This window comes from Apus apus, chromosome 1, assembly GCF_020740795.1.
Source record: "Apus apus isolate bApuApu2 chromosome 1, bApuApu2.pri.cur, whole genome shotgun sequence".
In the NCBI taxonomy this organism is placed as follows: domain Eukaryota; kingdom Metazoa; phylum Chordata; class Aves; order Apodiformes; family Apodidae; genus Apus; species Apus apus.
Genome location: NC_067282.1, coordinates 125,814,340 through 125,839,394, shown reverse-complemented (window position 1 = coordinate 125,839,394; position 25,055 = coordinate 125,814,340). Strand labels below are relative to the sequence as shown.

Genomic DNA, 25,055 nt, shown 5'->3' with positions numbered 1-25,055 from the left:
GAGGTTTCAAAGGCCATCAAGTTGAGCTGTGATCTGTAACCACCATCTGGCCTGGAGGTTTCTGCCTTATACTGTGTTCAAAGGAAGGTGAAAGAAAAGAGGTGTTTTGGTAGCCAAGGTAGCACTTACCACATAGTAGAAGTTTGTGTGCCGGGCATTCCTGTAGCCCTCTCTGTTCAGAACATAGTGAATACTGATTGCTCTCTTCTGGCCACAGCTAAGCTTCTCCTTCACTGGCTCAATTTTCACAAAGCTGTTGGTCCGTGAGTAGAAACGATGGACATAGAATAAGACTTGGGGGTCATCATTAGTCCTCCAGATGAAGAAGTCTGCACAGTCATCTGATGCCTGCCTGACCTATAGAACAGATCATACAGAGGGAATAAAAAAAGAGAAATATAAAAAATGGCAGGCAGATGAGAGGCAAAAAAATTTACTTACTCTCAACTTAAAACTGGCATTAAAGAAGTTGGATGTGTTGATGGAAAAAGCAGCAGTGCCATTCTTGTCAGTGGTATAGTTGGCTAGGTATTCTTCATTGAGCTCCAGCAGGACAGTCCTATTGGCAACAGGCTTGCCATCCACATCTGTCACAGCAATCTGAACACAAAAAACCCCCGAATGGATTCAGAACAAAAGCCAACCAACCAGCCAAATAAAAAAATAAACCAAACAAAAACTAACAAACAAAAAAAAACAACAAAAAAACCTAAATCAAACCAAAAACAACACAAAAAGAACAGGAAATGCTCTGCTCACCAGAACACTGAAACACTGAGGACAATTGCAGGGAATAGAAACCAAGAGTGAAATGTATTTAGAAGGCAAATGCTCCTCAATATTTTGAAGGTGCAGGAGTTCTTTGACAAGCAAAGGCAGGCAATTCCCACCAGTGCAGGGAGAAAATATATATATGTCATAGAGGGAGAAGGAATTGTCTATGTACATGATCCTATGGAAAATATTATTTTAATGAAAAGTCCCCTGTTTCTCTTCAGAGACCAATAGTTCAGTGGGCCACCATTAAAGTAAAAAACTACTGAATGAGAGATGATAGTTTAAATTCTTTCCTCATACTCTACCTTACTGAGCAAATAAAAAAAGAAGGACTCCAGAGCACATACTCTTTGAAGGGCACTGATTAAGAAAACTAAAGCAATCATATGACTTCATGGCCACAGATAACCTGTGAAACTCAGTAGCGTTCCAAGCTCCTGGGAATCTGTCCTCATTGTATATCAAGATGATGCTGTATGACTCACCCTTCTTTCTGTGCCTGGGTTTATCTTGCATGTGCAGGTTGGTAAGAAGTTGGAATGTGCTCCAGCACCTACACTGCTTTAAGTAAATGTTCCTGGGACTGTGTGATGCAACACAGAATAAATTCTACCTTCAGTTTAAGCACAGCTGTGGCTGAAGTAGTTTCTTGCAGACTCTTCTTTCCCGCTCATATGACCTTTCATTACCCACCTTTTAAGCATTCTCTAACTATGGCAGAAGACACTTTAACACATCAGGTACGATATATTTTTGCTATTTTCTCAAGGATTATCTAATATAATGAGAGGAATATGTAACAATCACCGTTACACAACATTATTACAGGAACTTGTCAGCACAGAGTTAAGGGACAGACATAAATGGAGCAATGCATAGATCTGCATGCTGGACTTCAGGGAGTTTTGATCTAAATGTATCCTCTCAGGTGCTCACCTCACCATAGTAAGGAATTCCCCTCTTGTAATAGGGATCCATATTTTTGAACATCACTCTATCATTTTCTTCATTGACTGCAACATAGTAATTGTTTTTCATCTGGATACCTGTGAGACACACCCAATATGGGAAGAAACAGAAATCAGACGTGCAGAAAACTATTTCTTTTGAAAAGCTATATGGAGCAGTGATGCTATGCAGAGAAAGCTACACAAAGAAAATCGTGATTGTTAGTTGTTGCCACAGATTGGGATCCAGTTGATTCCTTTCACAGAGTACCACCTGAGCCTTAATAATCTACTCCCAACCTCTACTTGGTATTACCTGTCCCATTTTCAGTGACGATGCTTTCTACTTTGAGGCTGGTATACATCCTGGCATAGCTGCGGTACAGCTGAAATGTTTTGATGGAGATGACAGTATTGAAGCAGCCATCCTTCCCCAGCTGAAAAAGAAGCACACAGGGGGAAGCCTATTTTTCTCAAAGTTTGGAAAATTGCTCCTGAATCTGTATTAGTGCATCTCAAAAGAGCTTCATGGATCTGCTGACATCTTCAGCTCCTACTTTCTATTCTCTCCCCTCCTACTTTCTATTCTCTCCTCTCCTACTTAACACTCACTCTCACTCCCTGGCTCCCTTCCCAGCTCATTGTTTCAACATCATCTACCCTTGTACCTGGAAACTTCTCTCCTCTTTCCTCCTAGTTCTCTGTATGCTCACAATCCTTCTCAAACCCATCTTGCATGATGCCTGAGCCCTGAGATCACAGCACTTTGAGTCTGATCTTGTGGAGAAATTAGTCATTAGTTTAATATTAAGTGTCCTCAAAGGCTCCCAGTAAGGTTCTGATTACTATACTTGGTAAGAACACAGCTCCAGTGTTCTAGGAATGATCACAAATTTAGAGTTTCATAAGCTTCCTGTCCTCCTACTGACTGCTTCTGAAGGAAAAACCAAAGTCTTCTAATACGGTCGTTGGTAAAAAACTACCTTCATGGTCTTTCAGTGTTGCCGGTGAGATAGTGAGAAAAACATGCCTCTGGGATTGTCTCTCTGATGTTTCTCAGCAAATGAATGAGGCCACTAAACACAGTGCTATATGCTGCGCAGTATATCTGATGGGGAAGAAAGGCTTTGCTTATGTCATACCAGTCCAGTTGCGGCTTTGCAAGTTTCTTCTTTCTTTTTCTCACATTGTGGACTGTGAAAGTGCTGCTGACACACATTGATTTGGGCATTTCCTTGCACTGGCTGGCCATACGTGTACCTAGGATAGGAAGAAAAGCAAGAATCCAATAATGTAGACTTAGCATGAAACCTGCAAAGACTGCAGAGCAATGCAGACTCTAAAGTGCCCAGAGCACAGATAGAAGAGCAGCTGGAAATTAGTACCAGTTGCCCCTAGGAGAACTCCCTTCAATAATTTTTAATCTGTTTCTGGCATCTTGTTAAAAAAGCCTGCTTTACCATTGTCTTGAATGCAATCATTCTTCAAGGTCTGAAGCTGGAAAGTGGTGCAGGGCTCAGGGTTGGGATATCATTCCCTGCTGCTTGCTTTTTCTCATTAATGCCTTAAACAAAGCAGGACATACTGCAGAGAGATCCCTATTCACCCCTTTGATTCATGCCACCCTGCCTTTTGGCAGTGTCACAGCAGTCTTAGTGATAGACTCTCCTGTACTGCTTCTCCTCTTTTCTGTAATAATAAAAAACAACATCTAGTGAGTATGTACTGCTTGATATCTTCAAACTTTTGGACACACACAAACTCCTAGTTCTAATTCTCCTATGTAGTGGGAAGAGAGTTCTCATATTTCATGTCATGGAAGTCATAGCTAAAGGAATTACTCTAACCCATTCTCTGAATCAGCAGTCCCTCCTTTGCAGCACAGCACACCATCCTCTGTCATGTGTTTCTTCTGCACAAATGTGTTGTTCTCAGCTGTGATACTTACAAAGCACAAATGTTCACCTTAACTTCTTCATCAAAGAAAGAGATCCTCGCTGGCACACTGCTAGTCACTTCAAATTTTGGCAACACTGGGGAATACAATATGAATGTGACTGATCAGCAGTTGCATTCCACAGGCAGATGTGTGTGAGAGACAGTTTAAAAAAAAACAGTAGCAAAGGCATTTCCACAAACAAGGGAGGGAAAATAGTTTAGAGAAAAGTCTATCTGGGAACTAGCTGTAAGATAGTGTTTGGTGGTAAGACGACTAACTTCCTTAAAATGCTACGATAATCATACCAATAATGACAACAGCCACAGTAAGAACTGTGATAAATCACTTTAATTTGCTATACCTTTTCTTCAAGAAAATGGTGGGAGTAATGCCATTGTCTCAAAGTAGTTAAGCCCCAGAGAACAGAAGTTACTGTACCATCCAGCCCCATTGAAGGAGAAAGGCAACAGGTGAAGCGAAATAGTAAAATCAAATAATTCACTGTCACTCCCTTTTTTCAGCTTATCCTTTGTCCTGTGTCACCAGCATCAGAGCAAGAGCTCTGATGGGTAAGCAAGAAAAGTGCTTTACTGCCTTCACAAAAAAATAAAACATCTGAGAGTTGTACAAGCTTCTCTTGGGACTTCTATGGAAAACCTGTCACTACAGGGTGGAAAACTTGTACAATCAAAATTAATTTCAGGAAGTCCATTGATATGGTCTATTCCAGAGGGCAAGCAGATCACTATGAGGGCTTTGACACCTCCATAACCACTGGTTTATTGCACTTCCATTTGCTATCCAACCTCCTGAGTAACAATCTGATATCTGTAATTTAATTTGTCTGATGAATAATATATTCAGATTTCTACTGCATATGTTAGCCTAGTGCTCTTCATACAGTGATGACCTCCACAAACCAGGACAGGTTAGACCCATTTATTTTGCCTCTAACCTGAGTGATAAGCCCAAGTGACAAGATGACATTTCCAAAGTCAAACAGTGACTTTGTGCCAAGCCCAGAAAAGAATTAGACTCAATTTAATCCCTGAAAAATGCTGCCTTTCTCGGCATTTCTTTTTTCCCTTGTTGCCTCAACTTTCTCCACTCAGCTGTCTACATGTCTTCTTTCTCAGGGATGACGTGTAGAATTCAAAGCACTTAAACTCTGCTCTGGCAGCTCCTATCTTAGGCAGAGCCAGCCTCATTGCTGGTGCAGGGCATTTCACAGCCATTGCTTACCATATTCCTCCACCATGAAGTACTGGTACTCTTTCCCACCTGACTGCTTCTCCACAGTGATATGGTAGGGCCCAAGAATAGGCTCGGAGATTAGCGGAAAGGAGAGCTGGGCAATTCCATGCTTAGATGTTACCTCCAGCCACTGGAAGATCTTGTTTTGCTCTGGATCCTGATGAGTAGGAGAAAGAGATGTAAAAAAACTTTATCACTCTGTTTCTTTTCTTCTTGCCTTCTTTTAAGTGTAAGAGCATCACAATGAGAATGTGAGTTTGGTCTGATGACATGAGCTCTGACTTCCTATTAAATTTCTGGATCTATTTCTGCATTAAACAAGCCTAGGTTTATGTTTAACTAGAAATTATCTACACTGCCAGATGACCTGAAATAATCCAGGAATAACACATGATTAGGGCTCAGGTTGCTTATCTGTAACTCTTCCAGCACAGAAAGTGCTTTGAGATATAATGCTGTGAAATGCAATAGAATACTGAGTCATTGTTAGCCTGCCCCCAGCAGAACACCATGTCAGAAAGTTACTGTTCTTATGCCTGTATGAGAAGGAGGCTATTTCACCACTCCATTTACTGTAGTTTCATGCCATCTCTGAGTAACATCTCCATCTCTGCTGGTTTCTTCTCCTCTTATATTTGATCATGGGTACTGTCACTCTTCAACCTCAGACCCATTGGCTTCAGACAGTCTGTTCTGGGAGAGTCTTTCTGACACTATGGGGAATGATGAAACATGCATAGTCTTTTCAAAGCAACTTGTGCTTTAATGACACGTTGCATCTCTTACCTCAATGGTGATTCGGGGATACTGAGGGAGTAAAAAAGAGAAAGAAATTAAAAAAAAAAATAAATTATAAAGACATAAATAAATTAATGTTGAAGCTTGAAAAATGCTAGAACACAATGAAGAGTGTGAATAGTTTTCTCAGGATACGGAAGACTTGGCCAAGGAAAAAAAATTGAAATTCATGTCTGCAATTAAGGTGTTAATTTTAAAGGAGAGAACCTGTTTATTAATTTATCTTTTCTACAAAAAATGTCCAGTATCTTTCTACACATCTGGGGCATGTGAAGTGATTACAAAATCTGAGCACCGTGAGAGATTTCCAGGAGTGCCTTCAGACCTCTTGCCTTTTATAAAGTTGGGGAAGGGATGAAATTTGAATTTAAGGAGTTACAGCAGCTCTCCAAAAATAACAGGAGGTCTGTCCCAGGCCCTTTTTATTCCATTCCCAAGTGAGAGAGTCTCAGAGAACAGGTACCCCAAGAGGGTGCTTGAAAAATCTTGACTAGTACTCATACTTACTATTTCCTGAACAGATCTGAACTGGCTGTCCAAAGAGATCACACGAAACATCACTGAAAAAGACACAGGACAAAAAAGGATCACTCACTTTAGCACTGGCAAGTCATTTTCAACAAACAACTGAAAGAAATTGGCCCAGGTTTTAAGGAGAACTAAAGGGTCCCAAGAAAACTAGAAAGATTTCATTATCTTAGCCAGTGAAAAAGAGAACCAAACTAAGCTTGTCAGCTGAAATATCTCAATTCTGACCCACTGGGACTAAATGAATCTCTATAGTAAATACAAATACTCCATACTGCCTTTTATTCTTCAAAGACTCAATTCTTTGAAGCATTTCCTAAATATGTTTATACAAACCAATTCAATGAAAAATCAAAGAGAAGGAAGAATTGGTCTTTATTCTAGTTGTAAAGCCTGTGATCATACTAAACCCTGAAGAGTATGATCAGTTAATATAATCCTACTGACTATACCACAGCTAATCCTGTCCTTTAAAGATCTTGATAGAACCAGTGCTGTGAATTAGACTGACAGTTAAGTAGAAAGAGCTGTTGAAAGGAAATGGCATGCTTAATGTATTTTTATATTAATTGTATTAATTCCAAGCTTAACCTATTATTTTCTGTATTTTTAAGTCATCTTTTATGTGGCTGACCTCAGTAAACCCAACAGAACTAAAGATCCTGTAAGTGTGATTAACTTACTAAAAGCAAATGAACTCTACTAATTTATTTTAATTTTGTTATTTGATTCTGGTTTTCACTGACTTCTGATGAACCCAACCTCAGATGAAATTTGTACATTATCTGAAGGATTGCTCATGGCCACCACAGTCCTTTCCTCCACAAGAGGAAGTCCTTGTCATTCTAGACCCACCCTTGCACTCAGTTTCCCAGTTCACTAGCAGACTCAAACTCTTCAGCCACCTCTTTGTCCTGGTTTGTAGATGGGTTTGTCCGTCTGGATGAAGACAGTATTATCCACATTCTGAATTGCCACTGATCTTCGCTCATCTAAGTTGACTGTGGTGCCTTTGGCAGAGAAGGAAATGAATGCCAGGGGGTCAGAAGTAGTAGGAGGAACCTGGAGAGAAAGAAAACCCCATAATAAAAGTGGTACATGAGACAATGCCCAGGGATCTTGAGTAAGATACTGATTGTCAAGTAAGTCCTAAATAGCTTGTGGAAAACAATCTTTGCCAGTGAGATAATCTCTGGGAAATTCTGCTGTGGAAGTCCCATAATCTGTCACCAGATACCAAGGTTTTGAGCTATGCCCTGTCCTCTGCATTTCTTTATCTCATGTAGCTACTTGCTTGTATGCAGGTTGCCCTATATCATATACCTCAATTCTGAACTGTCTTCTCCTGCTTCACTTGAAAGACCTAACCTTGGGACTAGTTTATCATATCTGTCCAGATTTTGCAGAGTCACAGGAAAGGGAATGAGCATGTCCCAGCTGGGTTCTCCATCTTGGCAATTACAAAAGCCTGTCCCATAGGGAACATGCACCTCTGATGGCAATCGAAGATTTTTTTCTATGGACTCTATGAGTGGCGATGGAAGGTCTTCCTCCAGCTCTCCCTGACAACCCAGATGTCTTTTTCCTGTCTATATTGTCAGTCTTTCCATAACTTTTTCTTCTTTTTATCTCCTATTCCTTGCCTACACTCTTCATCTTCTTGCCCTCAGTGGCAAGCAGAGTTGCACTCAGAAGTATTTCCAGCTTATACACCCTCTTTAGTAGTCTCTGAAGAGAAAATACCTTGAACTCATAGCACTTGAAGAAATTATTCTTTGTTACAGATTCCTCAAAGAGGGTAGTCTGGATACTATCATATTCCAGGACAACACCCAGGGTCAGAGGCTCACTGAGGCTGTGGAACTGCATGCAAGCGGTCTGTGGAGAGTTGCTCCTCACAACTGTTGGGACCAGCAACATATATTGACTGTAAGAAGCAAGACCAGATCAGGAAGTTCAGTCATGAAGGAAAGCCAAAGCAAACAGGACAGGAAAATACCACAGAAATGCTATTTGTGTGAATGAAGACATGGTCCAAAGGTTGCTCAAACCAGTTGAAGGATTTCTGTTTCTTTCAATTAGTTTAGAATAATATGCTAAGAAAGTACAGATAACAGGTTTGTGGGGTTTCTATTTTTGTCCCGCATAGCTTTCTGAGCTAAAAGACTGGTGTCATTCTATGCAGTCTCTTACCCAGCTGCATCTTTCCATTCCAGGTATTTACACATCTCCAATTACTAAAGTGCCTAAAAACTTGCCAAGCATAACTGCATTTATCCTCCCCATGACTTATATGTACACTTAAATCCTTGGAACCTCCCATAAGGAGGAGTGGTATTTAGCTTCTTTTTAAGATCAATGACAAAAAAATCTAGTTAATGTTTGCAACAAATTTTTTATTTCTTTTTCTCTGGATATTTGTAAGTCAGTCAGCACAATTCACAAGAAATTATTCTGCTTTTCCATCTTGTGGAATATTCCAGGGAATGCTCAATTTAACCTGCATGCTCTGTTCTGTTTCCATATCTCTCTCTGTGTTGCTTCCTTTGGTTCTTTCTTCCACTGGTCTTTTTTAGTTATACTACTCTGTAATTAGGGCAGCCTTCCTTCCCCAGATTTTTCATTTGAAAAATACTCCTTCGGATTTGGTATATTTGGCTAAGATTCTATTGCTGGTCTCCATTTCTCTATTGCCCAAGTTTGTCTTTCCAAATAATGTATGACAGAATTGATGAGTTGGTTCTGCAGTACAACATAAATAGCACAATCTTCTCTTGGTAATCTCATCTTCTCCCTTTTTTTTTCCCCACAGCTTTGCTTGCTTATATTATTTTTGTTGTTATTCTCAGTTGCCCAGTTCAGACTGCATGATATTCAAGGGCTAAAAGTAAAATTATTAAAACCAACAGCCTATCTGGGAAAGCTAAACCTACTGACTTTTACAGTGTTTTCCTCTATATCTTTTGAGAAGGGGATTTAAGCCCTAATGTTGCTCTATTTTTGAAAGTTGTGGCTGAAATCTTCTGTTTCTATAAAGCCGGGGACTTTGGCAGTGCTGTATAATCCATGAGAGCACAGCAGGTGTAATATTAATACTAGATTTGCCATTCAGCATAGTCCCTGTTATCATATCATAGAATAATAGAATGTTTTGGGTTGGAAGGGATCTTAAAGGTAGTCTAGTTCCAACCTCACTGCATAGGCTGGGACACCTTCCACTCAATCAGGTTGCTCAAAGCCCCATCTGGCCTTGAATACTTCCAGGGATGGGGCATCCACACTTCCCTGGGCAACCTGTACCAGTGTCTCAACACTCTCATAGTGAAGAGTTTCCTCCTAATGTCTCATCTAAGTATTACTTGCTAGTCTTTTCTTGAATTTCCTCCCCACTTCAGCCATGCATTTCAAAATTAATTTACTCCACTTCTAGGTTTCTGTCACTGAAGTCAGATTTCATAGCAGTTTAATGATGCAGAGCAGAATTCTAAATCATCTTTCAATGTCAATTCAGATGCATTTCAGAACGTAGGCCTCAAACATCCACTTTATTATATAGCAATGTCCCAGAATAAATTAATGGTGAGCAATGAAATATTTTATCATAAAAACACAGAATGTATGCTCTCTTACGGTTCAGAAGACATTGTAGCAACCCAATTCAAGGCCAGAATACTCAGAAGAATTCTTGACAACATCTCTGTTCATGAAGAAGAAAGACGAGAGGCTGATCTCAAGTCTTCTAGCTTTTAAATAAGCTAGAGATGGTGCTCCTCCTCCACGGTTTCAATAATATTCTAACAAAAGGTGTCTACATAAAATTTGCATAGGTTCATCTTCTCTCCTGTCTGTTTTCACACTCCCTGAATTCTCAAACAACAGCTTAGGATAGTTCTCATATTACACATAGCTTTGTGAGGTGTTGCAAGCCAAACCTGTTCCTGCCCATCTGAATGTTTTATTGAAGTCTACCTGTCTGATTATCATGTCATTGCCTGAAGATTCCTTAGTGTTTCAACCTGTTAGTATTTGCCACTACTAAAGTATTTCCTTGTTCTGTGAAGTTCTCACGTAGATTCATCTCACAAAACAGAAGTAATCATAACACAGTGCTGTAGTATGCCTGCACAGGGGCCTGGGCAGTAATAATGCAGCATCAAAATACACCTGCATTCAGTATGGCACAGGAGAAAACTCTTGATTGTAACCTGAATGTGCACAAAGTAACATTCAGCAAGGAATGGCACTGGCTAGTTGTCTACCATTTTTGCCAGTAGTCAGGACAAGTAAATCTCTAAGGAAAGGAATCCAATAGCATTATTTTGTTCACTCACCTATCAGTCTGCTTTTTTTTTCCCCCTCATTCCTGCTCCTGCCATCAAACAACTTACAAGTCTGTTGGTGAATTTTAAGTACATCTGACTTAGAAGAAGTTTTAGAATAATCAAAGTATAGAATAATAACATAATTTAGATAGAAAGGGACATCCTGACATGTGGTCCAATCTCTCCTTTTAAGCAGGGCTAGCATCAAACTTGTCCAGTCAATTTTTTACTATCTCTGAGGATGCACAAAATTGGGAGGAGCAGTGGATGGTCTTGAGGGCAGAGAGGACAAATTAGAGAGGTGGGCAATTACCAATTGCATTAAGTTTAAGAAGGAGAAATGCCGGATTTTGCACCTGGGACAAGGTGATCCTGGGTATATATATAGTCTGGGGAGCAAGAGGCTGGAAGGCAGCCCTGCAGGAGGGATCTGGAGGTTCCAGTCAACAGCAAGTTGAACATGAGCCAACAGTGTGCCCTGGCAGCCAGGAGGGCCAGCCAAGTCTTGGGGTGCATCAAGCATGATATAGCTAGCTGGTTGAAGAAGGTGATTGTTCCACTTCCACTGGTGCAGCCCCATCTTGAGTACTGTCTGCAGTTTTGGGTGCCACGATATAAAAAGGATATAAAGCTACTAGAGGGTGGCCACGAGGTTGGTGAAGGGTTTAAAGGGGATACTTTATGAGGAGCAGCTAAAGGCACTTGGTCTATTCATCCTGGAGAAGAGGAAACTGAAAGGAGACCTCATCGCAGCTTACTGCTTCCTCTTTAGGAAAAGAGGAGGAGTAGGTGTTGACCTCTTCCCTCTGGTGACCAATGATAGGACCCAAGGGAATGGTAGAGAGAGGTGCAGGGGCAGGTTTAGGTTGGACATTAGGAAGAGATTCTTCACCCAGAGGGTGGTGGAGTACTGGAATAGGCTCCCCAGGGAAGCAGTAATGGCACCGAGCCTGACAATATTCAAGAAACGCTTGGACAACACCGTCAGGGACATGGTGTGAACACTGGGGTTGTCCTATTCTGGGCTCGGAGTTGGAGTTGGTGACCCAGGCTGTCTGAGGAGGTGGTTGAGCCACCATCCCTGGAGACATCCAAGGAGACAGATGTGGTGCCAGGGGACAGGGTTTAGTGGTGATGCAGCAGAGTTAGGATAGTGGTTGGACTTGATGACCTTAAAGGTCTTTTCCAACCAGAATGATACTATGATACTGTGATACATCATCTCTGGACATCTGCTCCCACTTCATCTGTGGTCTCAACTACTGAATAGAGGAGAAGAATAATCTTCCTTGATATGTTAGCTACACTCTTGGTAATATAGACTGAACACAGGAAACTAAATAATCTGTAGGAGTGAGACATTGCATGCACACTCTTTCACAGGAAAATCAAATCAAATCAATCAAACAAAAAAAGATAGCCAATTAACGTGTGCAACCGCAACCTTGGTGAACTATTAGGTAATTTCCCTTCCTCTTCTTCCTCAGCCAAACAGGTGATGAATGGAAAGAGGAAGATGATTATACTGTAGGAGTAAATAGGGACATGAAAGGGAGCTAGGAGCACTGAAAAAGGTGTTAAGCAATTGCAGAATGCACTTGAAGTTCTTTCAGTGGTAAGGGGTAGGAGAAGGAAATGAGGACTGTTATAATGATGTGGTGTAAATGGATGTGAGACTGCTGAAAGCCAGGTTCTATCAGTTTCACTTCTCATGATATAGTATTCTTGCTAATGATTCAGCCATACAGGGATTATTCTTTCCATTAGCATAGGCAATATTCTTAACTACCCATCCCTAACCAGCTGACCTACCTGTATTTCCCAGAAGCTTTCAGATGACCAAGATAGAACATGTAGAAAACTTCCCCAGGTGCTGCTGGAGCTACTGTCTCTTCCCACTGAGTTACTAATGAGAAGTATTGCACAAAACTTCCCAGAATGACCTGGCATTAAAGTGACAATGTCGCAAGGCAGGTGCCTGGTGTGCAAACAGGGCGGTCACATTGTGAAGTAAGCTGCTGCATTAGTTTTAATAAGGGCAGAAGACAGCTGAGAATATGTCACAGACATGTTTCTGTTTGCAGCTTTGAAATGCCTCAGACCCCACAGAGCTGTCAAGAGTTGAAAGGCACCTCTGAACATCCCCTAGTCTAACCCCCCTGCTAGGGCAGGATTCCCTACAGTAGATGACACAGGAACATGTCCAGATGGGTTATGAATGTGTCCAGACAGGGAGACTCCACAAAAAGGTAATAAGTTATAGAGAAAAAATAATTAAGGAGGGAAAAGGAAAGAACAATAAGTTTGACAACTCTGGTGCTAATTGCTTCTGGAGCTCATAATCAATTTCAGTGTAGCTCAACTTTAACATGGATGTAAGAGGGCTTCATGTTGGTACAAAGACCTGCAAAAGAGAAAGTTAAAGCATTTTAAAAACTGAATATCTTAGAAGACATTATGTGCAGATCAATTTAAGAGCATGTGTTTATCTGGGATAAAAGCTATTTAATTAATTGCTTTAGTCAAATTACTGATTCCAGAGGATCTCTTTGTAGTCGGGAGTAGTTCATAAGAAGATATCAGTACAATGGGGAAACTCTTCCAGTTGTCCCTGATAGGAGGGAAAAAGAAGTAGTTTTGGGTTATAAGATTAAGAAGCTAGAAGCGGGAGGGGATTAATCATCTGAAAGCATGAAGATCAAGATTTAACATAGGGGAGATAATGAACTTCACATTAAGCAGCTGTCACAAGACAGACACACAGAAGGCACCTGGAAACTGGATGTCATATAAACAAATCTTTTGACCTTAGACTGACACTACTTTTTACTGACATAAGAAAAGACGTAATTGTAAATCATAATTTGGCTAGAGAATTGATGGCAGGAGGAACAGTGTCACATGCTCTTCAAAACCAAATCAATGCAAATATAGACTTAAGTATCACGTGCATTACTTAGCTTTTGAAGTTGAGTAATGTTGCATGCTCACTGGGCAGCAGAGAATTGAGATTTCTTCAACTCATTCAGTCCAAACTTCATAAAGTTACTACATTTACTCTTTCTAACGAAAATATTTTATATATACTTTTTTTTTTTTTTTCTCTTCACTCTTTCTCTAGAGGGTTGATGCAGTTCCATTTGGAACAGACGGTTTCACATTTTCTTTCAAATAAAGCTGAATTTGCAAATCTATTTTCTCGCATCAGACGCACTTGTCCTCCTCTTTTACACTGGGCACACATAGACAGCAGGGCGATGCAGAGTTTTCCAACTAACACCGTTCCCACTCACTTTCTGGGAGCAGTTACATTCAGTGTTTTGCATGTACACTGCAGTCACAAGGGAGAATTCTATGAGGTTGTGACAAGCCCCCTTATGATACCATAGCTACCTTGTGTAGAGCATCTCAGATGTCCCTGTATTGTCCCAAAATGCCCAGCATAGCTGCATGTGATGAATCTAGACAGTAGATGTAGCCACAGGTTATAAAATAAAAACATCAAAGAATGTCCATTTGCCATGCAGAACGTGGCACAGATTAAAAGAGGATCTGAGACATTCAAATTCTCGGTTAATAGGGATCTAAGTTGTTCCTGTTTACTTTGCATCAGAGAAATTGCAGGAAGCTCAGTGGAAATACGAGCAGCTTTCAGCAGTGAAACCTTGGGTTTTCCAGAAAAATGAGTAATATGTAATTACTTGTTTCTCTTCTATGTCTCCGCTTTACATTTGCATAACACTTAAGGACTAAGAGTACTTTCTAAGTCATTACTTCACCTGAGATGAAGTACAAACAATCCACCCCATGCTACAAAACCTCTTTTATTGTTTAGTTTCTTAAAAGCAAGCAGATGTGGAGCCAGAGCCCCAGCTTCCATTTCACTTATGCAAATACCCTCATCAATAGTTTCAGACTATTTTGATAGTCTGTGACCTCAGGAAATTCTACTGTAATCTGGTAAATGCTTACCCATGACACATTTATCAAACTCACTCTGACAAAACATATTTTTTTTTTAAAACTACGTATCTCTGAATAGTACTTCAAAAGTCTCAGTTTGGAAATTTCAGATTAATTTGTCTATACAGCCTTCCACTTTTCCAAGGCATATTCAGCTCTTCAAGCTTTAGGTTTGCAAGTGATGTTATTTCTCAGAATTTTCACTGGCAACAGACAGCTTGTAGAGTGGTTGTAGCATATGCTGTATCATTTCATGTTGAATTGATGGAACATTTTTCTGATATTGCTCATTTTCTGTAATAACAAAGATAAGGTAGTATTAAGCATTGTAACACTGTTATAACAAGAACAGAAAACAGCACACTGTTCAGTCCTTGCAAGATCTCTGTTACAGATAGACTGATAGTAAAGTAACTAGTATGCTGTCAGCATCATCTTTCTAGAACAGATTTTAGCCCTGCTTATGAAAAATGAAGTATTACAACCTCATATGGCATGAAACAATTTAAATACCAACCATTTTTCTTGATCTAGAAAGTGTAACATATTTAGACATTCTTGAAAAAAACCTGCTATGTGTAAATGATGAAAACAGGGCACAAACATAGCAAGGAAGGCAAAAAAAAATAATCTAAAAGACTACCAAAGGCAATAGAAATTAATAATTTATCTTTCATCAAAACCAATAGGAATAGGAAGCCTGTTAGAGAATCCACATGGATACATAAGAAGAAGGATAGAAGATAAAGTTAAGAAGAATACAGGAGCAGTATAAAATTCACTCTCTATTGTTTTCATTAATCTAATGAGTATTAAATATTACTGTATGTAAATGAACCATTTGATATTACCAATTTGTCTCTCAAAACCCAAAATACCCAACAATGCAATTCTGATGTAGTAATTATATTGTTGCCATTCTGAATTAGCTCAAAATCTTGAACCAATGATGTAACAATTTAGTGTAAAATTTGGTTATTAGAGGCCTTTCTCTAAAGGAACCAAGAGCACATATGTCACTTGATCACAAGAGATGAAAATGTGTGTTAGGGAGCCCTGTAAAGGGTAAAAATAATTTTTCCTTTAGTAGAAAAAATTGTCCTTGTCTTCATTATTTTCCCTGTTCCCTTATTTATACTGTTCTACTTTAGGTGGAGATAGGCAGATTGATGCAAAGGACTTTAAAGAAGGCAAACAGTAGTTGGATTAAAATAGAGAAACAGATTTGAGAGCTTCCTTTCTGAAGTGTCAGGATGTCAAATTTTGGATTCTATTACCAAGAAAATTAATCAGAATCAGTTCCCTCCAGATTCAGATTCTAAATAACCTCTCACTCCCTATGGTTAAAGGAGTTCATTTGGGTTTCATGTCTATTTGTGGTTGGTTTGTGTTTTTTTAAAGAGAACATCAGTCCCTACACTAGCCCACTCAACCATCTCCCATTTCATGTGAGCCCCTTGTTTTCACCCTTTTGGAAATATCCAGACCTTGTAAGTCAAGGGTCTATTTTGCAATCACAGGAAAGCCAGGCTTGAGACCTTAGAACATTGTTCCTTTTCCAGTTCTGGGATGATTCTTGCCAATAGAGATATGCTCCATTTCACAGGGTGAAATGCTCAGGGTGAAGTTGCAGTTGGTCCATGTGCCAGAGAAGACTCCCACTGCTAATTCTATAGCATCAGCCAGAATTGAGTCAGAGCAGGCACGTGAGAGCTACAGCTCCCAAGTTGAATGGCCTGATGAGCCACTACCAAGCAAACAAAGACAGGTGGACTACCACATGCAGCTAACTAGGCAATTTGATAATGAAAACTATAATTGAAAACACTGCAAAGACTAGATCTTCTCACGGATAAGTCTAGAATTGATTAATGCAGTTTTACAGGCTGCTAGTGGTTCAGGAGAATCAGCAGCTTAAAGACGTAAGAGATACCATATGAAGTGATGTCATCCCTATTTGTATTTTAAGACCTGATTTTCCCAGTCCTTTGAGTAATAGCTCGAACACATGCCTTACAGCTCCAAGACTTCCATTTAGTTCTAGAAGTTTACCAGGTGTATTATTTGGTATAACAGGCTTACAGGCTGCTGAAAACTCACTCCTGGTGATATGAAACCCCTGCAGTAGCTACATGTACCCACAATGACACTCACTGTAATTTTGCAAGGACAGCGCTCCGTGAGCTAATCTGTAAGCAACAGGAAGGTGAAGAAGTCTTCAGGAGTCACTCTTCAGGCAGCAAAAAAATGACTTTACATTCCTCCCCATTCTGCCTTAAGAACCAGTCATTCTTGCAGGGACCAAGGACCAAAGACTCTGCAGCTCAAATCACTTTGTGTGTCCATGTCACTTTTCTCAATGAATGGGATCACTCTATTCCCTTTAAGAATTCACATTTTTCAGGAGATGGAACCTTTGTAACCTTAGGTACTACAAAACCCTGAGAGGATTTTACAAGCCTTCCACCCCTGTGTACCTTCATGCAACACCACTGCCACAAGTACAGCTCACATGCTGATCCCCTGCCCATTTAGCTAACACCTCACCTTCTGGATATTGTCTGCACTACCATACCACTAGGCTCTCATGACCTGGCTCATAGTTCCTCCACCTTGCATGGATATCAGTTCACCGCAGGGAACTACTTTGCAATGAACCAATTTGTTCCCTCCAGGGAGAAACCTAGGTACCATTCTGGAGACAGCTAATGGCAGGAAGCACTACTGATGGTCATGGTGGATTGGACCAGAGCAGGGTATGTCCCATTTAGCTTTGTCAGCGGACAGTCACCCCCACGACTCCATTGTGCACCTCAGCACATGCAACACAATGTTGTGGGCTGCAGCAAAGTTACATGTTACTTCTGTATTTGCATAGAAGTGATAGGCCTAAAACTGTGCAATTCACTCACTCCAGTCTGTTGTAAAGCCCTAAGTTGGTGGACACAGAAGATGCGTTATAGGCTCTCTGATCAGAGATCCTCCCTAAAGAGGATCATTTAACAAGAGAGATCCTGTCTCTGTTTCCTTTTGACTGTCCTTTACAGCAGGGAATATGTGAGCATGAATGTGGTATTCAGAAAGGTTAGTTTTCTCTGCAGCAGTGGGAGGGAATCTATTTACATCCCTCAGTGGAGTCACACTTTCCTGTTGCTAATGTGAAAACTTGCATTTTATTCTGAGTAATTTGAGTTTTGCAGGTCTGTTTGTGGGATGGTGACCAACAGCAATTAACAACAATGACCTCAAAGGGAAATACTTTGGTAAGACACCAAGTTCCAAAGCATAATATCATCCTAATTCTCTTTTCTAAAATACAAGAAACAGCCTATAGACAGTGAAAATAAAACACAATGCAGTCAAGAGTCTGGATCTTTATCAAAATGTGTCAAATATAAATTGTAAAGCAGATTCCCGTTTCTATGCTTTAATTAGCAGAACGCTCCTTCTCGGTCAGCCTGTAGTTGGGACCTGATGTTAGTGAAGCACTGGGCTGCACCACAGCTGATTCATGACAGCGACAAAAACTCAATTAATAGCTAGCTCCCTTCACTAGGTAACATCAGCAGCCCAACTCTGCAACTCACCTGATGTTGCAAGCTGGATGTTTTTACTCTCAAAAGAACAAGAAGTTACTTTCTGCCAGTGACACCTGGAACCAAAGACCAGAATTGTGTCAAAAGTTAATTTTAAGTACTGAAGTTGAATTTGGAATTTTATCTCTCTTTATGTAGCACATTGAAGCCACGTAGAGCATCATCTATCTGTTTACTTGACCTGATGATACTTTGGTTTGCAAGAGCCCAGCTGTTGATAGGATTCACACTGTACATATATATATATATGTATGTATATGTATGTATGCATTTATATTTTGCATTAGTGGACCTCTATCCCGCTCAGCTGAGGAGGAAAAAAGGAGGGAAGCTGTTGGTGCTGTTGTGTTCTTGGGAATGTCGGTATCTGTTTATATCTGAGTGTTGGCTATGTTTGTATGTCTGTGGTGAGTATGTGCTTTTTTGTGCATGTGCCTACTGGTAATAACACCCTCAGCCTTATTACTGTTTGCACCTGGGGGAAAGGAGCTGCAGCAATTTCACCTCTGTTGGGCTGCGAGGGCCTGCCCCCCTCAAAGAATCTTTTGCAATGTGTCCATTTTAAGGTACATTGTAATATTCAAGCACAAAGGGCTCTTGTCTACTTTCTGGTTACAGAAGACATTTCAGCAGAGAGGATGTCAAACACATGAACACGTTATATTACTTGCAAGCTATTTCTGTGTAAACTCAAAAATCAAGTCCTTTCCTAAGAGGAAAAAACCATCAGCAGAAGCACCAGGGTCCCAGTCTTTCTTCATTCACCATTGTAGATCATAGGAATTTATTAGTGTTCCTAGCTGTTGAGTTGCTTAAAAATATGGCCTCGATGCAAAATGTTCCTTAAATTAGCAAAGAAATGCTTTGAAATACAATTTGTATTCAGTGTTCCTAGAGAATCCTCACATGTAACTTGCATAACTGATCATAGGGAGCCATGTCTCCAGAGCCAGTTTACTGCTAAGTTGAAGCTTTACTATTTTGCAGCTGAAAAACATCTTAGAAAGACATTTCCAGCAACAGCTAGAATGAAAGAATAAGTCTAGGTATGGCCCAAGTAATTTTTAGTAAAAGTGTTTTTAATTGTATAAACAAGATCCATACCCTTCACTTTGTAAGCTTAGTAATTGCTCTAATTTTCAGTGTACCTCAATCTGATAGGAACAAATCATCTCTCTCTCAAAGGAGTGAATACAGTTTGATTGGTGCTGAAAGCAAATACTTTGGCCACCAACAGCTGAAGGAAAATCTAAAGATTCCGGAAGTGGGCTGTGTCACCTTCCAGTCTACAACCAGTCTGTCTGAGGGCTGGCACTGCCATAGAAAAGGAGATTTCTGAATTCAGAGCCCATCTGGCAAGAGTCGAAGACTAAAAGGACATTCTGAAACTGAAGGAATAAGCCCTTATCACCGTGGTGACAGTGGCCATTACATGATTTCTCCATTCTACTGTGAACGCCGGCTGTGTATTCACAATAAGCCTGGATTACATTGTTCTTACCATTGTTCAGGCCACACGGGAGGAAATAAAAATGGTGGTTCCTGAGGGAACACAAGAACAAGTCCTGCCACATAACTCAGGACTGTCCTGCACAGTGGGGAACAATGCCCTGCAGCCACAGGCCAAAGCAGAGCTGGTACAGATGTGATGCTGCAGCCAGCGGGTCTTGGACAACAGTACTAAACCACCTTTGCAAAATATGCAGGGGTAGCTTTGTTATAAACATGTATTACCATTTTCATAATCTGCAGATGAGTACTCAGTAATTAAGGAGCATTCACGTACAGCTCTTCAAATGACATCCCCAGCTGTCCTGGAACAGCCAGAAATGGGGAGTGGTGGCTATGGGTGTGGCTCAAGGTGCATGGATAAGTAATCAGGAAGCAAAAGGAAACTAAATACAAAGCTGTCACTGCATCAATATTCCTGTGTCAAACAGAGCAGCATAAATACTGACAAATCCTGCAGACAACAGCTGGTAAGGAGAGAGATTGGGAAGTGTACTCAGGAGACAGAGACTGGTGGCACTTTGGTGGGGATGACTCTAGGCAAACTCCTGGAAGCACCCTGGGGTAAGCATTGGGCAACTCATGTCTCAGGGAGACCAAGAGCCACCTGAAGACCTCCTCAGAAAGACCATGGCACCTGCAACCTCCCTACCATGTACCTGTGGAGAGATCTGATTTTCCAGGCAGCAGGCTGTCGCTGTTTGACTCAGGTCTGACAACAATGCTCTCGATCCCCTCCCCCTCCCACCGAGGTAGGGAAGGAGAGAGAGAACAAGAGAGAGACTTGGCTGGATTGAAAACTAAACTACACAGCTTTAACTAAACACTAATGTTATAATAAAATATATACAATTATATACAGATATGTTCAGGTACGTGCAAGAACCTCTCACCTCCCCCACCCCCAGCAACTCCCACAGCAACTCCTGAGAAATCCCGGAGCTGCTGCTGGAGAAAGCAGAGAGTGATGAGGGTCAGGAGAGCTCGAGCCTGGGGGTCGACAGTGCTGGATGGATGGAGTCCTCCCCGGATGCCGGCCATGGATGGAAGAGAAGGGAAGAAGAAGCAGGAAGGAAGTTGTCTTCTATGATCTCTGACCTTCCTCTGAGCTTACATAGATATATGGAATGGAATCTCTCTGGCCAGTTTTGCTGTCTGTCTCACTCAGCCTCCTACGGGGGGGTCATAGATCTCCCCATAGTGTCTGAGCCGGCAGAGTGAAGGTGCGACCTTGAAGACCCAGCAGTTAGAAAAACGTTCCAATGTCTTATCAGCCTAGCTAGAACAGAATGTTGCTAGTTAAAAGAAAGCTCACTGAAGAAAAAAAAATCAGTAAAAGGAAAATTGGCTTCATCCTGGCTCAAACCAGGACACAGGCAAAGCTCGTCAGTCAGAAGAGGAGGGAAGCACATGTTTTCCTGTAGCAGTACATGGACACAGTAGTCTCTGTAAACTATCTACTTCTCTGTTAGTTACTGCCCCTGAAGGGAACTGTTGGCCTGCGGGGAGCCACCAGGCTTGATGAGCTGCTCCTCCCTGTGTGGCCCCTGGCAGCTGAGGAAAGCCAAGGGAGCCCCATGGAGATCCCAGTGGAGCAGCTAGGTAGACTAGGCAGACTCCCAGGGGACCTGGGCCAGCTCCTATGACTGCTACTGTGGGGAAGCACCCAGGACTGGTCTGGTGGGGAGGGACACAGTAGGGCCAGGTTGGAGGTGTGGTGGCTGCTGGGGGGGTGGTCTGTGCCCTCTGTGGGTCTTTTGCATGGCTGAGGGGGTGGGACCTTTTGGAGATGATGTTTCCCTGAGCTGTGACCTGGCACCTGGCCCCTGCACCAGCAGGCCCTGGCACAACAAAGTGAGGCTCATGTAGGAGGGGGAGGCCACTCTCATGATGGGGCACCAGTGTCCTGAGAATCCTAGCAAGTGCTTTTACTCATTCTGAAAACATGCACTGTATTAAATCAGATTTTGGAAATGGCAATCTTCTTTTTTCCTTAAAAGAGGGAGGTAGCACTGGCAACAGGCTCCCACCTTTCCCATAAGTCTGTGGAAACCATAGTGCTGTAGGTGAACTACCTGCAGAAGACCTTCAGGTGTTCATCCTCTCCCTAACTTTTCTTGGTGTAGCAGCAGTTTTTCTGCTGCAAATTGCTCCTAGCCCATTGGAACTGGGATTTGACTGCTGAAGGTTGTTAATAGAGTATTTGGGTTTAAATAATTGCTGAGATCTAGGAAATAGAATTATGGGGTGTCTGTATAAGGCTCATATATGTGATACCTCTTGTGCCAGTATTATTTTGATCCAAGAGATATTGCCCCCTCTCTGAGTGACTGATGGAACTGAGTCACAACAGGATGGGAGCTAAGTTGGGAGCTCCACAAAGTTGGGAGCTAAGATTTAAGAAAAATTTGCATTTCAGTTGGCTTTTAGTTTCTCAAGCCTAAGGAGTATAGGCTGCTCTTCTGAAGGCATTCTGGAGTCAATCTTTCCTTTTTCAGGCAGGAGTCAAAATGTTAGATGCAGGCTGGCATCTCTGTAATCCTTGTTGATCTGCCATGCTCATTAGCAACACTTAACCAGAACATCCTAATTTTCGTGCATTCAAACATTGTCACTAACTGTCTAGGGCAACTCAGAAAGATTCAGATTGGACTCCTGCTCCTGTTCAGCTGCCTGTCAGTTAATACCCCCAGGTCCCTCTCCAGCCACTCTTCCCCAAGCCTGTGGTGCCGCTGGGGGTTGATGTGGCTGAAGTGCAGGACCCAACATTTGGCCTCATTGAAACTCGTGCCACTGGCCTTGGTCCATCGATCCAGCCTGTCCAGATCCCCCTGCAGAGCCTCCCTACCCTCAAGCAGATTGAAACTCCCACTCAACTTGGCATTGTCTGCAAACTTGCAGAGTGTGCACTCTATCCCTTCACCCAGATCATTGATAAAGATATTGAACAAAACTGGCCCAGTGTTTGTGGAGGCACACAAAGGGAAGCATCAGCTGTTTTGGGTGGCTTAATCTCAACAAGCAAATTTCCACCAGGGACTCACACCAGTTTAAGCACTTTTTCGTATTTGTGTGCATTGCCATGGAGTCCACTCATTATCTCATACTCACTGTCCCAGTTTTGGCTGGGATAGAGCTAATTCTCTTCTTAATAGCTAGAACAGTGTTACAGTTTAGACTTAGTATGGAGCTTGATATGAGAAGAATGTTGGCAATACACTGATGTCCCTAATTGTTGCTCAGAAATCAAGGACTTTTCAGCTTTCCATGCTTTGCTAGGGTGTGGGTGCACAAGAATCTGGGAGGGAGCATAGCCAGCACAATGGGTCTAAATGGCCAATTGGGTATTCAACATCGTGCAACATCATGCTCAGTGTATAGATGAGAGGTGGCCAGAAAGTTCTCTCTTTCTTACTGAATTACAGTTTTGAAATTTTCCCTCCTCTGGGACCAATTGTCAGGGATGGGCCAGGCATTGGTCAGCAGATGGAGAGCAGTTGCACTGTGCATAACTTCTTTCTGTATTCTTCAATTATTATTATTTTTATTAGTTGTAGTAGTAGTATTACTGTGACTATTATTCCAAGTGATTACATTGTTTGTATCTCAACCCACAAATCTCTTACCTTTACTCTTCCTATTCTGTCCCCAGCTCCCCAGGAGGCAGGGGAGAGTAAGCAAGTGACTGCATGGTATTTAGCTGCCTGCTGGGTTAAAACCGCATTCAGAAATGCCAAGACGTGTGTCCAGGTAATCTGGGGTGGAGTAATAGCATCTCAGGGGAGAGGTGTCATCAGCTGCTGAGTTCTCATCATGTCCCTAGAGTTTCTTCTTGACTGGAAATCACTATTAAATGAGTTCTCTTTTTCTCTTTTGCATCTTAGTGTAAGTAGAGATTTACTGAGATCTTTTGCCTGACGATCCTCTCTTGCCCCTTGCAAATCTCTGGAAAAATTGCTGGGTCTCAGTGTTCTTTATTTTCCTACTTGAGCAGGAAAATTTTTTTGCTTCAAGTCTTTTTTTTCTCCTGTCTTTGGCATCTTAATGGCTTTGAGTTGCTGCTGTTCTTGTCTGGTTATTTAAATGACAACTTTCTGCACCAGTTAAGGCATACCATGTCTCATTTTTACCAGTTAATGCATACCATCTCTCATTCTGCTCTTCATAGAGATGTCTTTTCATCCTTTTTCCCCTTCATATGCCATTCAGACCAAATTTCTGATGCAATGATCACCAGTTTAATGCAGTATTTGCCTCAGAAAAATACATAAAGCAAACATGGTGTGCTTTTCATTGATGTGGATGCCAACTATAGAAAGCTTATTTTTAGAGGACCTGTAAACAGATGTGCGACATACTTGAAAAGTACCATTTTCTAGAAAAAATATTTGTTGTGACATAACACTTGAGCAAGCAGGACTTTATACTTAGAAACACATCCTATGCTTAGCAATTCTTAATTATTTTAAAAACACACTATGGTATAGCATAATAATATAGTAAGTTTTGGAAACTGAAGTCTGCTACCAGAATGTTATCAAACAGAAACAGAATGCAGTATGAAATATGCTGACTTTTAAACCAAGGTACAATAGCTAATCAGTGGAGAATTCTTATTTATATAAGACCAAGAGTGAATGAAAGATGAAACAGAAACTGATCTTTTAAGACAAGCATTTTCTGTATCCTCGTGTCATGCTTATAACTGCTTGTAGCACAGATACCAGTAAAATTTGTAGGACACCAGGATCTCCTAATGGAAATGGAGGGCCTTAGACAGTCTGAGTGTTGACCTGCTGCCACCTTCTGGTCATAGAATACACTTAGGTTGGAAAAAAAAAGATCCATCGAGTCCAACATTCAATCTAACACTGCCAAGCCCACCACTAACCCATGTCTTTAAGCACCACACCTATCCATCTTTTTACATCTCCAGGGATGGTGACTCAAGCCCAATTCCTGACAACCCTTTCAGTGAAGAAAACCTAATGTCCAATCTTAACCTGTCCAGCAGCATCCTGGCCTGCATCAGAAATAGTGCGGCCAGCAGGAGTAGGGAAGAGATCATGTCTCTGTACTCAACACTAGTGAGGCCACACCTCGAGTACTGTGTTCAGTTTTGGGCCCCTCACTGCAACAAATACGTGGAGGTGCTGGAATGAGTCCAGAGAAGAGCAGCCAAGCCAGTGAAAGGTATAGAGAACAAGTCTTATGAGCAGAAGCTGAGTGAACTGGGACCATTTAGTCTGGAGAAGAGGAGTCTCAGGGGAGACCTCATTGCTCTCTACAACTACCTGAAACGAGTTTGTAGGGAGGTGGGTGTTGGTCTCTTCTCCCAAGTGAATAACAATAGGACAAGAGAAAATGGCCTAAAGTTGTGACTGGGGAGGTTTTAGACTATGGCACTGGAACGGGCTGCCCA

The 25,055-nt window shown here is 41.4% G+C and overlaps 1 protein-coding gene across 1 annotated transcript in view; it reads right to left on the bottom strand.

The window, feature by feature from the left end:
- The window catches only part of LOC127382465 (ovostatin-like), a 36,255-nt gene extending 23,852 nt beyond the window's left edge, over window positions 1–12,403 (bottom strand). The window contains exons 1-12 of the mRNA XM_051614145.1: window positions 12,378–12,403; window positions 7,987–8,170; window positions 7,149–7,305; window positions 6,223–6,275; window positions 5,704–5,724; window positions 4,906–5,074; window positions 3,673–3,757; window positions 2,867–2,984; window positions 2,041–2,161; window positions 1,714–1,823; window positions 442–600; window positions 130–357 (exon numbers count right to left, since the gene is read on the bottom strand). Of these exons, the coding sequence (XP_051470105.1) occupies window positions 130–357; window positions 442–600; window positions 1,714–1,823; window positions 2,041–2,161; window positions 2,867–2,984; window positions 3,673–3,757; window positions 4,906–5,074; window positions 5,704–5,724; window positions 6,223–6,275; window positions 7,149–7,305; window positions 7,987–8,163 (1,398 nt within the window). The 5' untranslated portion in view covers window positions 8,164–8,170; window positions 12,378–12,403. The remainder of the gene's footprint in view (window positions 1–129; window positions 358–441; window positions 601–1,713; window positions 1,824–2,040; window positions 2,162–2,866; window positions 2,985–3,672; window positions 3,758–4,905; window positions 5,075–5,703; window positions 5,725–6,222; window positions 6,276–7,148; window positions 7,306–7,986; window positions 8,171–12,377) is intronic.
- Between the last annotated feature and the right edge of the window lie 12,652 nt (window positions 12,404–25,055).